This window comes from Microcebus murinus, chromosome 24, assembly GCF_040939455.1.
Source record: "Microcebus murinus isolate Inina chromosome 24, M.murinus_Inina_mat1.0, whole genome shotgun sequence".
Classification (NCBI taxonomy): Eukaryota; Metazoa; Chordata; class Mammalia; order Primates; family Cheirogaleidae; genus Microcebus; species Microcebus murinus.
In genome coordinates, this window is record NC_134127.1 from 23,830,487 (window position 1) to 23,848,746 (window position 18,260).

At 45.8% G+C, this 18,260-nt stretch overlaps 1 protein-coding gene across 1 annotated transcript in view; it reads right to left on the reverse strand.

The window, feature by feature from the left end:
* Positions 1-2,414: 2,414 nt before the first annotated feature.
* Positions 2,415-18,260, reverse strand: part of INTS9 (integrator complex subunit 9) — a 90,435-nt gene continuing 74,589 nt past the window's right edge. Inside the window, exons 12-17 of the mRNA XM_012775435.3 lie at positions 17,346-17,517; positions 14,073-14,197; positions 11,898-12,065; positions 9,330-9,428; positions 8,200-8,337; positions 2,415-6,626 (exon numbers count right to left, since the gene is read on the reverse strand). Coding sequence (XP_012630889.2) covers positions 6,450-6,626; positions 8,200-8,337; positions 9,330-9,428; positions 11,898-12,065; positions 14,073-14,197; positions 17,346-17,517 — 879 coding nt within the window. The 3' untranslated portion in view covers positions 2,415-6,449. The remainder of the gene's footprint in view (positions 6,627-8,199; positions 8,338-9,329; positions 9,429-11,897; positions 12,066-14,072; positions 14,198-17,345; positions 17,518-18,260) is intronic.

Below are 18,260 nucleotides of genomic sequence, written 5' to 3' on the forward strand. Positions count from 1 at the left end.
GTGTTTTGTAAGTTTTTTTTCTCAATTTGTGGTTTGCCTATCCATTTTTTTATGATGCCCTCTGATGAGAAGTTTGTCATTTTGATGAGATATTAATTATAAATTTCTTTTCTGTTACTGCTTTCCATGACCCAAGAAACCTATGTCTACCTCAAGTCATGAAGACATTCTCTTATGTTTTCCACTAAAAGCTTTATGGTGTTAGCTTTTACACTTAGGTAAGGTTCATCTCAAATTAACGTTTGTGTATGGTGTGTGGTAGTGGTCAAGTTTCTAAATCTATGTGGACATTCCAGCACCAGTTGTCACAAAGACTTTCTTTTCTGCATTGGGTGGGTTTGGGGCCTTTGTTGAAGATGTAATCACTGCATAAGGCGGGCCCATTTCTGAGCTCTCCTGTCTGTTATGCTGAGCTATCGTCCTCTGGCCAGTTCCATACCATCTTGATGGATGTAGCTTTCTAATTGGTCTTGAGATAAAGTAGTGTAAGTCCTCCAACAATCTTGTTCATCTTTAAGATTGCTTTGGATTTTATATAATATTTATAGTTTATGTTTAAACTATATATAGTTTTACATTTCTATAAATTTTAGAATTAGTTTGTCAATTTAAGAAAACCTGGAATCAAAAATTTTTTTAAAAGTTTGATAAACATAAAATTTACAATTTTAGCCATTCTTAATTGTACCATTCAGTGCCATTAAGTACATTTGGAATGCTGTGTAACCATTACCACTGTCTAGTTCCAGAACTTTCCATCATCCCCAAAAGAAATTCTGTACCCATTAAAACAGTAACTTCCCATTCATTTCCCCTCTTCCCAGCTCTAATAACCTCTATTCTGTCTCTACAGATTCATCTATTCTGGAAATTTCAGTGTAAATCAAATCATACAATATATGGTCTTTTGTGTCTGGCTTATTTTATTTAGCATGTTTTCAAGGTTCATCCATGTTACGGCAGGTATCAGACTTTCATTATTCCTTATTCTGGATGGATAGTATTTCATTGTTTGTATATAGCACATACATTTTATTTATCCATTAATATGTTGATGGATACACTTTTTGGTTACTGTGAATAATGTTGGTAGGAGCTTAGGTGTCTAAATATCTCTTTGAGCCCCTGCTTTCAATTCTTTTGGGATCTGCCAAGGAATGGAATTGCTGAATGGGACTTTTTTGAGGAATTGCCCAACCATTTTCCACAGCAGCTGCACCATTTTACATTCCACCAACAGTTGCACTTTTTCCACATCCTTGCCAACACTTTCTGATTAAAAAATTCAATTATAGCCATCCTAGTAGGTATGCAGTGGTACCTCATTGTGGGTTTGATTTATAGTTCCCTAATGACAAATATGTTGACTATCTCTTCTTGTGCTTATTGGCCATTTGTAAATCTTCTTTGGAGAAATCTCTATTCAAGTCCTTTGCCTATTTTAAAAATTGGGTTAGATTTTGTTGTGGCTGTCTGCTGGGATTTTGATGGTATCGTATCAAATCTGTACATCACCAGGTACAACTGAAATGTTAAAAATACTGAGTCACCTTATCAACAAACATGGTGAGTCTCTCCATTTATTCAGATCTTCTGTAATTTCTGTCAAGGTTTTGAGACTTTTAGTATAGAAATCTTACACATCTCTTCCAAAGTTTATTCTCTAAGTATGTTTTTTTATAGTCATGAATGAAATTGCTGTTCTTAAAAAATTATTTTCCAATTACTTGTTAGTATATAAAATACAATTGATTTTTGTGTATTAAGCTTATATTCTGCAATGTTGTAAACGTATCAATTCCCGTACTAGTTTGTAGATTTCGTAGGATTTTCTATGTAAAAAATCTTGCCATTGGAAAGCAGTGTTTTGTTTCTTTCCTATCTTTGTGCTTTGTCTGTCTTCCTTCCCTTTTCTTCTTTTTTCCCCCCATTAAAATGCCTAGGACTCCTAGGACACTATTGAGCAGAAGTAGTGTGGATAAGCACCCTTGTTTTGTTCCTAATCTTTGGGGAAAAGTTAGTAAGTTTTTCATAGATGAACTTTATCTTATTGAGGAAGTTCCCTTCTATTACTAGTTTGTCGAAGTGCCTTTAAGAATTTGATCAGATGCTTTTTTTCTGTATCTATTGAAATGACCACATGGGTGTTCTCCTTCACTCTTAAACTACACTGATTGGTTTTCAAATATTTGATTATCCTTGCATTCCAGGGATAAATCTTATTTGGTCATGACATATTATCCTTTCTATGTATTGCTGGATTCAGGTTGCTGATATTCTAAGTACTTTGTATCTTGTGTTCATGAAGGATGTTACCCTCTAATTTTCTTTTGTAATGACTTTATAAGGTTTTAGTATTACAGTTATACTTACTGGGCCCTTAAAATGAGTTGGAAGTAGTCCCTCTTGCTCTGTTTTTTTTTTTTTTTTTTTTTTAATAGAAGCTGTGTAAGATTGGTGTTATTTCTTCCTTAAATATGTAATAGAATTTTCCAGGGAAACCATCTTGGCCTGGAGTTTTTCTTTGTGAGAAGATAATACATTTAATTTCTTAAGTGACTATCAAGTTCTCTTTCTTATTGAATGAGCCTTGTCCATTTGTGTCTTCAAAGGAAATTATCCATTTTATGTGTTGTTAAATTTGTTGGCATAAAGTTTTTTGTACTGTTCTTTTTATCCCTTTAATATCTACAGCTCTGTGATAACCACTGCCTTCTCATTCCTGATTTATTATCCTCTTAATGTCTGTGGGATCTGCAGTGGTAACTGTTTTCACTCTTACTGTGGGTATTCTGTGTCCCCTTTTCTCCTTGATCAGTGTAGTGAGAGACGTGTATCAGTTCTATGGATTTTTTCAAAAAATTAGCTTTTGGCTTTGTTTTCTCTACTGTGTTCTGTTTTGTTGATTTCTGTTCCTTTTATTATCTCTTTCCTCTATTTTCTTTGGGTTTACTAGACCCTTTTTATAGTTTCTTAAAGATGAAAATTTAGGTCAATTTTAGGCCTTTTCTTCTATAAGCATTGAAAGCTTGTAAATTTGCTTTTAAGCACTACTGTAGCAGTATCCTACAAATTTTGAGCTGTATTTTTCACTGTTCAAAATATTTTCTAATCCATTTTGTGATATCTTCTTTGATCCATGAGTTATTTTGTTTGATTTTAAAATATTCAGTTTTCCAGTATATTTTGAGTTGTAATTCAATTTCATTCTGGTGAGAGATTTTGTGTATGATTCCAATCCTTTTATAAATGTTGTAACACTTATTTTATCATGTAGCATTATAGTTTTCATAGTAAATATACCATATACACTTGAAAAAAGTGTGTATTCTGCAGTACTAAATGTGTATTTAGTACTCTAAGAGTATCAGTTAGGTTAAAGTTGACAGTTTTGTTCAGATCATTTATGAAGTTATTGACTTGTCTAGATTTAATAATTAACAAAAGGGTGATAAAATCTCCAATTATTTCAGTGGAATTCTCCCCCCTCCCCCAGCTTTAATACTTTTGGCTTTTGCTTCATTTATTTTGAAGCTGTTATTTGAGAGTTATGACTATGTCTTCTTGATGAATTGGCCCTTTTATCATCTAAAATGTTATTCTTTATCTCTGGTACTATTCCCATCAGATTGCTCGGCTCATTTTAATGTATCATCATCCAGTTTGGCGGTTTCTTCACTCATGTTTCTGGTGATACTTCATTATAGTTTGGAAAAGCCAACTTCTGCCTTTATAGAACAACTGTGAGGGCCAAAAGCTTCAAGCTCTCCAGGGATCAGAAGGGAAAGGAGTAGGTGGTTAACCTTTGTTTGAAAAGAAATGGGCTGGGCGTGGTGGCTCACGCCTGTAATCCTAGCACTCTGGGAGGCTGAGGCGGGTGGATTGCTCGAGGTCAGGAGTTCAAAACTAGCCCCCCCCCACCCGTCTCTACTATAAATAAAAAGAAATTAATTGGCCAACTAATATATAGAAAAAATTAGCCGGGCATGGTGGCGCATGCCTGTAGTCCCAGCTACTCGGGAGGCTGAGGCAGGAGGATCTCCTGAGCCCAGGAGTTTGAGGTTGCTGTGAGCTAGGCTGATGCCACGACACTCACTCTAGCCTGGGCAACAGAGTGAGACTCTGTCTCAAGAAAAGAAAAGAAATGAAGAGGCAGATCTCCTCTTCCCGGCCAGCTGCTGATTGCTAACACTCACGCATGACGTCATAGTACGGCAGAAGCCACATACTGGCTGTGTGTTTTGGGGAAAGTTCCTGAACCTCTGCACTTCAGTTCCTTCATCCAACACCTTGACTACAACCGTGTGGAAGGAGGACCCTGAGCCGGGAGCATCCAGCTAAGCCACGCCAGATTCTTGACCCACAGAAATGGTGAGATGTTCGTTCATGTTTACTGTCTTCAGCACTACGTTTTGGGGTAATTTGCCATGTAACAATAGATACCTAATATACCACTTTGTAGAAAGATTTAAATAATTTTTAAGGTTTTTTTCAATTATCATTTAATCATTGGGATTCCACTGGGCTTGAGGAGAAATTTTTTCTAGACGCGAGATTCTTCACCAAGTTAGTACGAGTGTCAGTGGGCTGCGTTTCTGATAGAGCTGCCCGTGGGTGGGATGGTCACAGCACCAACAGGCAGCGTCTGCCGTTTCTTTTGGGTCTTCTACTAACCAACCTGGCTTGGCACTCAAATATCTGCACTTCGGGCAGAGTTATTCAGAACTGCTCGCTCCTCATGCTTGGAAAGGCCAGCTCTAGATTCTCTGTGCTCTACAGGATGATTCTTTGCTTCTTCCTGCCTCTGGCCTTCTGCCACTAAGTGGGTGACGATGACTCGATTAAAATCTTCATAATTTGTAAATTATTCCCGCCTGTCAGGCGGTTACTGACTCATTTGTACTCACAGACTGTGGTCTCTGTAGTAACCATCCCTCCGGGGACCTGCCTGAGGCTCTCTCATCAAGCCCTTTAACAGAGGTCAGACTTGGATGAATCCCAGTGTTCCTGGACATAGCATTGCTAGGACATTTAAATTAACCATTTTGGTTTCTTCTAAGTTCTGTCTTACCCTGCATTTGCATTTTTCAAGATATTTTTAAAATTTAACTTGATTCTCTCAAAAGATTTGTTAGGAAGTATGCCAACATGATGCATATTTACAGTTCTCTTCCTAAAAACAAAATGACACGTTCATAGCTGTGGCACATCAATTTCCCGCCCATGGTTGGAAGCCCCTAGTTTATTCTGTAACACATCCTAGGACCCTTGTTCGGAATGACTCATGAGGTGGCTTTTTCCTCCTCTAAGAACACATTCCCACTGATAGCATTCAAGAGAATTGATAATCAGTGCTCTGTAAAACCTAAGCAATTATTTCTATAGTTCTTGCTCACTGAATCCCTGCATGATGCTGAGCCATCAGCTGAGTTGGAGAAGTGACTTTGGACCAAGAACAGCGGGCGGAGCTGGGCCTCCTACCGCGGCCGCCCAGTTCTAAGACTTGTTCTCACCTCACTGACCACATTTTAATACTTGCCAAGTTGGCCTGTGTGTTACAACTCATGCTGTCTCAGATTAGATGTCATCTGGTAACTATTTCACATGCAGCAATCTTTTTTGAGAGGCAATTTTCTCTAAAACCTTCCTACTCCTAGGGGGTCTGTGGCTACTGAGAGAGATGCTGGGTTTAGTGCAGAGACCGAGGAGCTGGCCTGAGCTGCCTGCTCGGCCTCCCCGAAGGTTGGGGCTGGTGCCTTTGATCTGTCTCACTGTTCTTATGCAGGCAGAGCTTTAAGAAGAAACATCTGTATTTATTGTAAATGGGTGGGTTATCTTATTTAATGTACACATATTTGGTATGGTGTTTTCTAAGTTCATGCTGTTCTGTGTATTTATCATAGGTTCAACATGGATACTTCTATAAAAAATGTTTTTAATAGCAAAATGGGATCACAGCGTAAAAGACAGATGGATGAGTTCATCTTGCTAATTTTCAGGGCTCACCTCTCGTGGTAGGTACAGCACTGGAGGCCAGTGTCAAAGACCAGTTTCCCTGCCCAAGGCCTGCGCACCACGAAAACAAACACAGGCCACATGAGACAACACGCTGGTCATCTTTTCAATTCCCCGGCCACCACTGGCCTCTTGGAAAGCTGCTTCTGTCACACTCACGCTGCCCCGCGGCTCCTCAAGAGAGCTGGAGTCAAGACGACAACGATGAGCCCAAAGTTAAAAGGTAGAGTTCTTGCCTGAACCGGTTTGAGGACTCCAGACCAGGATCCTGGCCCTCACTCCAGATTCGTTCCCTCAAGAGCCACTCTTCATTCCTTAAGCCAGAGGACGCTGCGAAGACACGGCCAGCAGCCTCTCGTCCCTTCCTCGGGGGCTTGTGCCGGGCAGGGAGGGGCTGCAGGAGTCCAGGCAGGTGGGAGGGCTCAGAGGTCCCCTCAGAACTTCTGTAAGAACTTGAGCACCAGGTCCCGCAGTCGCACCCTGAGCATCTCGTCATTGTCACAGATGATGTGGGTGGAATCTTCCTCAATCTGGATGAGTGTCTCGGCCTCCTGGAGCAGGACGATGTGGCCCTTGGCGGTGTCTTCCACCTTAATGTCGCTGAAGCCGTGCTGCTCCAAGAAAAAGGAGGAGGATGGGTGTACACGGAAAGGCAAGTGCTAAAAGTGACCCTTCTAAAAGTGACTGAATATTCTAAAAACTGGCATTTTTGACACAATACGATTTTCAGACTAGCAATATGGCCTACCACAGCAACAGAATTCAACCACACTTTCATATACTTTAAGAGAGGCACCAAACATGCAAAATCTCATGCAAAACACCAGAATTTCCACAACCCGCTTAAGCTTTTGTGAGTCATTGGAGGAGCACATCCAAGCACCTGAGGCTATTCCTGGAACCACACCCACGTTCCCTGGTGACAAAGCTCCCTCCTAGGAAAATGCCATTGATGCAGGACACTGGTGACCTCGGGACTCTGCAAATCCTCTCAAGGGGGAAGGAGGCAGAGCAGGTATTTCTCTAGCCATCACTATTAATTACAGCATTTCCTTACAAATCAGTCAACGCTGAAAAAGAAAAAGCAGAAAGAAGACATCTGCCTGCGAGAGACACAACAGGTAAAGGGCATGGGAGCAGGGAGGCTGTCCACACTCTGTGACAGAAAGCTGCTCCTGCAGTGAGGAGCGGATCAGCCACGGCCGCGTGGAACATTCAGTTGGGACCTAGGGTGAGCCAGGCCAAGGTCTTTTGAAGAAACCTGCCAAACCTGAAGCCCAGCAACAGGGACCAGGAGCCCTGCAAGGTCACGGGGAAGGTGGGGCCAATGTGCTCACCGACAGCACACAGGGGAGGGCCGAGGAGAGCAGTATGACTTGGCCCTTCCTCTGGGAACACTAAAAGATGAAGGGGGAAAAACCAATGCTGATAAGGAGAAAGCCTTTCACAGCTGACAGGAGTCAGCAATTGAGCGTGGACAAAAGGTGGTTATTAATAGTTTAGCAGAAGACAATCTCCTTTTTTATCATCACTTATTAGAGTTAGTTGCAGCTTTTCTTGCATGAAGCAGCATTATTTTTAGCCAGTTCCTTCTTCCCAGCAAGGATTCTGTAATGCTAACACTAAAATGGTGATCTCTGAAGTCCTGTGACTGAAGACAAAATCATAACCACCTTTAAGGTTAGTTTTTTTTCTTTCTATCATAGTTGAGAAATACCTTGTTGGGGGGGGGGCGTGGCTGAGTCAGAGGGGAGAACCAGTGCCTTCCTACCCTCTGTGCAGATTGCTGGGCCGGTTTCCCAGATTCCCATCTAGCGACACGGATGCCGCCGGCCCACACAGCCTGACACTCGACTCGAGACTTGGATCTCCTGTGAGAGCAAGAGGACCTTGTGTGGAAAAGTGAGGCTCTGGCAGGATGAACCATTCTTTGTCCTGGCATCTGTGTGTTTGAGAAAAGGCTAGAAATGGGGTTTTCGGAGGTATTCATCTAGCGACCCAACGCTGGGCAGGCGTGCTCCTCATTCAGCACCCTGTGACCCCAGACAAGTATGACAATAGTGTGGACAGTGGGACTAAGTGACAAGTGGCAACATACATTCCTGGCAGCCAGGGCTGCAAGGAGCCACCTACGGAAAGCACGGCTTCCATGCAGTGTAGACGGTGCACTCGGAACTGGCTCACCTTCTCTAAGGTCTGCACGAACTGCTCCACCGGGATGGAGCCGCTCAGCAAAGGCTTCAAAACTTTGCAGTCGGGAACGTCATCGCTCACCCGCTTTCTCTTCTTACCGCTCGTGGGCTGGGCGGGCCTGGGAGGGGGCTGGAGCATGAGAAGAACATGGCCCTGAGTGAGCCGCCTCTGAGAACCCGAGCCCGCCCTCTGGCACTCAGACTGCAGCCCCAGCCCAGTCCGGAGTCTGTGGGTGAAACATCAGCGGGCGTCCACGACACACACAAGCGCCGAGCTTTCCACATGGACGAGCATCTTATTTGGCTAACATTTCTGCCTTTTATCAAGATCCACTTTCAGATTTTCAATGGATTCAATTCAGTATTTGGGTAAATTTTCCACAGTAAGCTGGTGCTGCAGGCTCACTGATAGCCCGGCGGCTATATATGCTGGCTGCATGGTCAGACTAATGTGGCAAAATCCTAAAATCTGCCACCACCTGGCTACAGCACCTTTGTCAAGAAACTGTCCCTGAAATGGTTATAATGGAGGATTAAATAAGACAGTGCACGTCAAGGACTCAGTGCGGAGTCTCACATGCTTTAAAGTAGCAGCTAGCCACTTTGTACGCAGGCATGAAGGTGACACAGTCCAAATCTGAAAGGGATTCTTTCAATAGCGACACTGCACGCTGGGAGTGAGGTGTGCAGTGCCCTGGAGGCCACGTGCCACCCAGCACGTGCCAGGCGCTCGGCCTTCACGGCTGCACACGGATGTGCTTTCCATGTCTGCCCCTAGCACCCAGTTCGCACTGCAGTGCTCAGGGTGGGTGCCCCACAGACGCTCGTCTGGGGAACGCGGCTGCAGAAGCTTCCAGTGATACTCAGAGCCAGTGGCGCTTAGGAGGATGCATGGCCTCATCTTTCTTCCCTTCTCCCTGAGGCACATGGCCAGATAAAAAAGTAGTCAAGAATTTATATGAAGCACCTTCCTTGTTTCACATATAGTCCGCTAAGTGGCCTGCTCTCTAACTTCTGCTGGCTCGCAAAGCAATGTCCCGTGGCTCTGAGGGGAGAGGACTCTAGTCCTCATAGGCCCCGACCCCCCTGCGATCACGCCCAGCCCACCGCCCCCCACGGTACCTGAAGAACGTGCTTGTTGTCTTTCGTGTGCAGCACGGCCGAGACGGTTGCCAAGGAGATGCCGGGCTTGATCTCCATGGGCACCAGCGAGTCTGCGAGCTGGAAGGAAATGGCAGGTTTCAGACAGGCTCCCTCTCAGGCTGAGGGAAGAGGGGCTGCAGCCCCACCCTTCCAGGTCAAGCTCAAGGGTGGACGATATCCCAGAGGCGAGGGCACAGCCGTGTGCCCCCTGCCTAGCTTGGGGGCAAAGCTGATCCTTTAATGATCCTTATTTACATCATTGAAGTCTAAGATGACCAAATAACTTTAAAGAAAAAAAGGTAAATTTTTCAAATAAATATATCCATGATATACACACAGACAAATCTCTATCAATCCCAATAAAGACAGGAGAGAAGAGATACAAGGAAAGGGGCGGTCGCGGTGGGCAAACCGGGCAGGAGAACTGACCCAACCAAGCCTGGCTTTCCAGTGACGCGGTATCTCCCAGGGGCTTCTCAGCGTGAGCCCGGCAGTGAGGTCACCTGGGACAGCCACCTGTCACTATGTGCTGGACCCCAGTGTGCTGACCCCTCTGCATCTCCCTTTTGCTTGTCACCCACAATTAATGAAGTGGCAACACCCTGCCAAAGCACCCAGCATCTGAATGCCACAGCCTCACACTGGTCCTTCAGGTGGCTTCAAAACCCCTCTTACAGTGTCTTCTAAAAACCTCTCAGTGTTCCCCTTTATTCAAAATGCACAGCCAGGGCAGACTTCGCATTCAGTCTGGCCTCTGGTCCATCCCCATCCTGTCTCCACGTGACTAGTGTTAGGCAGGAAGGACAGAGACAGCAGCACTGGAGGGAGATTCTTCATTCCTGAAAGTCTGACTTCTCCCAAAGGTGGAACCCACAGCTTTCCCTGTGGGGCTGCTCTCCCCCGACCACCTGCACCTAGCGCGTGCCGTCTCCTCTACGCAGCTGTCGTGCAGCACGGTCTTACTGGGAGCATGGTGTTCTTACAGACGTGCAGACTTCACCCAGCCAAGCTGCCTTTATTTTAAAAACAAAAATAGGCCAGGCTCAGTGGCTCTCACCTATAACCCTAGCACTCTGGGAGGCTGAGGCAGGAGGATCACTTCAGGTCAGGAATTTGAGACTAGCCTGAGCAAGAGCGAGACCCCATCTCTACAAAAACATTAGCCGAGCACAGTGGTGCACACCTAGAGTCCCAGCTGCTCTGGAGGCTGAGGCTGGAGGATCACCTGAGGCCAGGAGTCTGAGGCTGCAGTGAGCTATGGTGATGCCACTGCACTCTACCCAAGGTAACAGAGTGGGACCTTATCTTAAAAACAAAAACATGCAAGACACCACTACCTAAACATGAAAATCACTATCAAATGGGCAGAAACAGCAGCTTAGGCTATTAACACATAAGGTGGTTGGCAAACAGCACATGAGGACTATTTCATGAAATAAAATTTGTATGGGACAGTGTGACATGCTCCTGCCAGAGACAGATGTGCACCAGATCTTGCTCTCCCCTGTCCCACCCATAAATAAATAGGCTTTTCCTCCCCACGCTGCGGTCACCCGCATCACAGGTGAGGCTGAGGTGGGCGGTCTGGGAGTGGCATCCTGGGAACTGAGTAGCTGAGACTCCCCGGGCAGCTGTGAACTAACGCCATTCCCAAGACGACTCTGAAGGTGAAGCTCTTCACGGGAGAAAATGTCACGTGGCAGTGCTGCCAGAATGGAAGTCTGCCCGCAACGCCACAGCTTGGCACTGCTGGGAGGGAGGGGTGTCCCCTGGCCACTCCAGACTTTCCTGCCGGCACAGGCCCAGGAGGGCTGACGGCTCCCATCTCCTGCCCCGAACTGGTAAGGACCAAGAAGGATTTACAGAGCAGCTGCAGAGGGTACACCTTCATTTGGGGATGAAACAAACATCCTTTCTTAGCAGCAAAACAGAAAAAGCAGGAAGAGAGTTTAACCCTTTCACCTCACACCTGCATTTTCCAGGCATGCAGTTAGAGGACACTTTTGGTTCTACTTTGCATTGTATTTTAAGAAGGATGAAAACCTCTATCTTTGCACGAAGTGAAATGAGTAGAAATAAGCAGAGAGGACCGTCTGGAGATCTGAGGGACAGCTGCGGAGCTCGGCGCAGGCTGGCGGTGGTGGGAGGCTGCAGAGGAGGAAGGAAGGTGATGACGCAGGCGGCTGATATTATTAATAGATAAATATCAGGGTAGCAACTTCCTCACTCCTCTGCCATATGCTGTTTCCTGGAACTGATTATGTTCCCTGAGGGAAAACCATCAATTCAAATCCAGAACAATATCCAAATGCATTTGAAAAGCTGGCCTAGAAACACCTTTGGGCAGCCGGGTGCGGCCGCAGGGCTGGGTACAGCCGGGGTGCTGCCCCCCCCCCCCCCCCGTTCTGGGTGGGGCCCTCAGTGTTGTCCCTGTGCGTCCCCGTATGCCATGCGGTGTATCCGCAGAGTGAGAAGAGACCACAGACAGAGCATTACCCCCACTGATGTCCCCGCCCTTTAGAATAATCACGAGCACGCACGGCTCACCTCCGGCATGATCTCGATCCTCTCGTAGCGGCGCTTGAAGGGCAGGGTGAGGACCTCGGCCCGCCGATAGGATGTGGCCGGAGGCTGGCAGTCGATCACGAGGTCTGTCCTGTGGGACTGGGCTGGGGGAGGCTGGGTGTACTGCTCAGGACAGACCACGTGCAGGGGCTGAGGAGTCGACAGGACAGGTTGGGGGGAAGGCAAGAGAGGAGACGAGACCGTGAAGCAGAGCGGCGGCTCCCTGCCCTGCCGCGCAGGCTCCCCACATGCAGGCCACTGTGAGCACTCGCTCGCCCGAACCCCGACAACCAGAGAGGTGAGTAGGGTGGGGGTAGAACGAACATCTCCGGGAAACCCCTAAACTGCCAGCTGCGTGAATGAGGTTGGATTTACTGCCTCAGTCTGCATTTGTGTTTGTTTTTTCACTGTACTTCCCTGGTGACTTCCACATCTTACTCCCAGTGGTCTCTGAGCTCTTGGAGGGCACAGTCGTCTTGTAACATTCAGCACATACCAACTGTTACACGCTCTTGGCTGATCAGCAAGAACTGTGACTCAGGCCGGGCGCGGTGGCTCACGCCTGTAATCCCAGCACTCTGGGAGGCCAAGGCGGGTGGATCGCTCAAGGTCAGGAGTTCAAAACCAGCCTGAGCAAGAGCGAGACCCTGTCTCTACTATACATACAAAGAAATTAATTGGCCGACTAAAAATATATAGAAAAAATTAGCCAGGCCTGGTGGCATATGCCTGTAGGCCCAGCTACTTGGGAGGCTGAGACAGGAGGATCGCTGGTTTGAGGTTGCTGCGAGCTAGGCTGATGCCATGGCACTCTAGCCAAGGTAACAGAGTGAGACTCTGTCTCAAAAAAAAAAAAAAAAAAAAAGGCTTTCCAATAAGCTGAACTTGTTTCTCAGGGCTGACACTTTCCTTCTTCAAACTGGCTTTTTGTTCTTCTTCCTGACCTGGTTGGTATCTTTAGCTCAAAGCCATCTGACCACACGATCACAGCCAGGGCTTTTCCCAGGTTTTCCTCTCCGCAAGTGGAGACGAGGTGGCCTCCAGTTTACAAGATCGGCACGCTGCAGAGGGGCGTGAGGAGCACGCACACGGCTGGCTTAGGGACTGGGAATTGAAGTTTCTGAGTAATGAAAAACACCAGGCTCTTAACCACTTTTTCCAGCATGTGGATGAACACACATGGCTCCAAACCGGCTCCCTGCTCTACTCCCACCTAGAGAAAACCCGTGTTCTTTCTCTGTAGGGCAAGCAAGTCAGTGATCACTGGAATCCATTCTCCCTGCATTCCTGACGTCTCCAGCTTTCCTGTTTCTTGCTACCCTGCCCTAGAGTTTTGTGTAAGGGCCTCTCATCCTGAAGTCAAAAATTCTGTGCAGAGGAAAGAGAACTTCTGACCTAGGCCAAGAGATGAAGAGCACCAATCCCACCTGCTGAGTGACGAGGCGGGAGGCAGTGCCAGGTGCCTTCTGAAAACATCGAGGGAATGGGAACGCAGAACCTTTCCTCTCACCTGTTCTAAGCCACCTTCCTCGCCAATTCCAAGAAATCTCCCCGTTCCCAGCTGCCAAAAAACTTTCCAGGCATGTAGCGACTGACCTGGCGCAGTGCTTCTGTATCCCTGCTCTCCCTCTCCCCGTTCTGTGCGCAGATTCTTCCCTAATCCACCACTTTACCCCAACTCTTTAGGGAGGAAAATGCAAAATGAAACAGAAGAACAAAAACTGCCAACCGAACCTCTAAAACAGCAACACGGCACTGCTTGCGGCACTAGCCCACATGTGCGACGAGGCCCAACACGTGCTCTAGTTAAACTGCCTTTGAGCTTAGTGAATATGTTTTTAGAATGACTTTTTTTGGGGCATGGTGAGGGAGAGTTGGTGGGTTTTCAATGGACACAGTCCTAATTAAAAAGTTCTAGACTGTTTTTTCTCCCTTCCACTTTTGATTTCTTTAGTATGGAAACTTCTTTCAGGGTGGAAAGACCATACCTTTTAAGTGTGAGGAGTAACCAGCACATGTCCCAGCTTTCTGCAGACGTTTGAAAATCGAGGAAGACGAGAGGGCACAAGTACAGCTAGATGGCCCTCCCCTCCACCCACACACGGACACGGGGGTAACGTGACCACAAGACAACACTGACGTCGCTTCCTTCGTTACCTGCACTTCTTTAAGCAGCTTGGACACCTGGATGAAGTTCAGCCTCGTGTCGATGGGGCAGTATATGCACTTCATGGCCAACGGCTGGTAGGGAGCCAGGGCCTCCAGGTAGGAGAAGTCTGGTTCTAAGGAAGGTAACAGAAAAGACATTTCATTTAATAAAACGTAGGCAACAGAGGAGCTGCCAAGCGAGGTGGCGGCTGGTGCGGTGAGGGCCCAGCAGATGGTCAGTGAGGTTAGGAGCGTGAGGCGGAAAGGATGGTGCGTGCAGGTGACGGGGGTCAGTGGAGACCCACATACGGCACGGGAGGAGCTGGCACGAAGCCTGTCGGTGGATTTGGAATGGGTAGAACAACGTGGGCCCAAAGTTTTCAACACAGATAAAGAGGCAGCTGAGAGAAAGAGGGATAAATAAGTAAATGGGGGAGAAGGGAAAGCTCTTCACAACAAAACACCAACTGATGAATGCAAAAAGATGAAATTTTAAAAAATCATCATCTGGTAATGATTTATTCAGACCAGAATCATAAATGAATGCTAAGAAAATTTGATAAATGTTTGAGGAAGAACAGGATATATACGTAGTTTCAAAGTGTCCCCCACAAAATACTGATGAAATACAAAGAGAAAAACAGTGACTTCACAGTTCAAAGGCCTGGCACAGACCAAGGAGTCAGGAATCAACATGCTCAAAGTTAACACCCAGGTTCGAGACAGGCAGACGTCAGAACGTCCACCTGATCGGGGAGGCACCCAGGAGACAGAAGCACAGCCTTGACCCCGTGTCGACAAACGTTTCTGCTGACACCATGACATATATTCCCCAGTAAGCCCAGCTGGGAGCTGTCCTTGCTATACGCTCAGTTTCTCTCTCGAGAGCCACTGCAGCTGGCTCAGTCCTGAGGCAGTAAAGGACAACTCGATTCCCAGCAGTCTGTGCGCACAGAGGATGGACCCTGGCTTAAGCTCACCTGGCACACGGACTTCTCCAGTGTCTTCAGGATAGCTGGTAGAACTTCCAGACTTGTAAACTACCATGCCCACTGGATTGTGTTGGTTAAGAAAACCCAGAATACCCAAAATGAGACAAGCACAGGCCACCCAGGAGGGACTACTGACTCGCTTTCCATGTGAACAGTACTCACAGTACAATAAAAAAGGTGGCCCAAAACTTCACCCCAATACTAGTAGACATCAGAACTACTGATCAAGAATGACACAACTTCTGGAAGCCCAACAAACCAGTGATCTAATTAATTAAATCTATTAATTAATCTAATAATTAAATGTGGTCTAATTTCAGAGTTGTCATGGGCAATCACACAGGCATGATTTCTTCTTAGCTAAAGGAAAATGTATACTAGAGCCAATGCTTCTTTTTTTTTTTATTTTGGCATATTATGGGGGTACAGATTTTAAGGTTTTAATAAATGCCCTTTCCCCCTCCCTCCCCCCCACAAGTCTGATTTTCCAGCATGACCATCCCTCAGATGGTGCAGATGTCACTCATTATGTATGTATATACCCGGCCCCTCTCCCCTCCCCCCTGCCCAAAACCCTATTACTGTAGTACCTATGTGTCCACTTAGGTGCTGCTCAGGTAATACCAGTTTGCTGGTGAGTACATGTGGTGCTTGTTTTTCCATTCTTGGGATACTTCACTTAGTAGTATGGGTTCCAGCTCTAACCAGGAAAATATAAGATGTGCTATATCACCATTGTTTCTTAGAGCTGGAGAGCCAATGCTTCTGACTGCCCATAGAAATGCTGTACCTACTGTCATGTCAGAGAGTCACAGCTCATCAAAGGGAGAGACCAACCTTAGTCCTACTATGTACAAGGATCTCTGGACAACTTCCTGATTAGAAAATCCTTGGCAAGTGTGAAGTTCCAAGTATTGTGAATCAATGTCTTGGCCCAACTTCCTCTGCCTTTGGCCCAAAAAAGCCCACAAAGAGAAAAGCAGCCCCTGGTGACTGGCAGCTCTCCTGGCACTTCCTGCTCGGCTGAGGTGTTAGCAGGAACTGGCCCGGCACCCACGCCAGGCCACACTGTTCTCCTTGTGCGCAAACACAACTCCACAGGACACCAACATCAGACAAGGCCACTTGGTAACCATGACAAACCCAGCTAAAGATAAGACCCTCTTGTAATCATGCCTGAGGACAAGACACAAAACTGTTCTAACCACAAACAAGCAAACATTAGCTTATCCTGGCTCCCTTCTTTTTGTGTTGGAGATAAAAATCAGTAAGACATCAGTCGTGGAATTACTCCTGCACCCTCGCAGCACACAATGCAGAGCCATGTCTCATGTTCTCAAACCACCCCCAATCCCGCAAGGAGACCCTTTTACCATCCTTTATGCAGTGTGTGTGTTCCCCTCACCGCAATGAGGCAAAAACCCAACTGTGTTCAGCTGCAGGTGTGCTCCTGGTGGCCTGACGATCCTCACAGACTGAGGCTGAGCACAGGGAAGGGCCGAAGCGTCTCTGACCCCAATGCTTTTGATATAACTACACTCTCTATTCCAAAACCCGAGTCTCAAAAGTATTCAGAACATGCTAAGACGGGAGGATGTGGCCGACACTCTCCCCACAGCCATTACGTGCCAGGCGCTGCACTAAGTGCTAGCACATGGTATTTTACTGCGTGCCCAGGGCCACACACGGAAGTGCTTATCAACAGTCATGTACAAGGACAATGAGGCTCGCTGAGTGACGTGGCTGAGGTTACAGCAAGTTGGGCTACATTTCAGATCAAGGTTTTTTACTTCATAGCCCATAAGGTTTCTAAAACTTAAGGCTGACTGAGGCTGGCCTTAAATCAATAAAATAATGTAGTGATTATCTAACTAACCCACCCACTTGGGCTTATTATTATTTTTCCCCCTGAGGGATCTGTCTCCAGAAGAAAAATTACAGCCAGAGTAAACTGTAATCAAAGGAGAAAGATACATCTTAGTAAATAATTCCTAAAGGGTAAAACAAGACTGGTTACTGGAATTACTGCGGTTTTTGATATGGCTTACAGAATCCTATCTAAAAGCAGTTCAGGAGAATTCTGTCTCAGGGAAAAATCTTAGAAAACAAATATGAAAGCCTTAATAGTTATCTAACAGTATGCTGTTGCACTCTTAACTCTTTGCCTTGGGGTGTCTTTATTCTTTGGTACTTACAATAAAACTGATCATATTGATGCCTTACTGTAAAATACACCCTAGGCTAGTGGCCCCAGTGGAAAGGGCTGAGGTTTGCTTATTTTTTAATTTACCTGTGAATATGACAGTGTTGAGACTTGACTTTCCCCAGAGCTCCATGAAGTGGACCACGTCCCCAAACCGCAGGGAAGGGTGCCCAGTGAACACCACACACGGCTGTCGGAAATCATTGCTGAAGTCTCCGTGGATGCTGGGGTAGTGTTTCAGCTTATTGGTCTGAATGAGCTAGAACAGACATGAAAAAACATGAAGAGATGTTAGCCTGCCTAGGCTGAAGGAAGAACCAACAAAGCATGGGGGGCAGTGGGCAGACTGAATTAAAAATAAAAATAAGACAAACTGTAGACTAGCAGAAAGTATTTGCAAAAGACAATTTGATAGAGGACTATTATCCAAAGTATACAAACACTTAAACCTCAGCAAAAAGGAAATGAACCACCCTATTAAAAAGTGGGCAAAAGATTTGAACAGACATGTCATCAAAGAAGAGATACAGATGGCAAATAAGCATTCCACAAGATATTTCATCAGGAAATTTCAAATTAAAACAAAGAGATACTATTATACCACTACATGCCTATTATAACAGAATGGCCAAAATCCAGAACACTGACACCACCAAATGCGACAAGGATATGGAACAACAGGAACTCTCATTCATTGCTGGTAAGAATGCAAAATGGTATAGCCACACAAACTGAAAGTTTGGCAGTTTCTTAGAAAACTAAATACATGCTTACCATATAATTCAGCAATCATGTTCCTAGGTATTTACACAAAGGACTTGAAAACTTATGTTCACCAAAAACTTGCCCACGGATATTTACAGCAGTTTTATTCATAATTGCTAATACTTGGAAACAACCAAGATGTCCTTTCAGTAGGTGAATAAACTGTGGTACATCAAGACAGTGGAATATTATTCAGTGCTACAAAAGAAATGAGCTATCAAGCCATGAAAAGACATG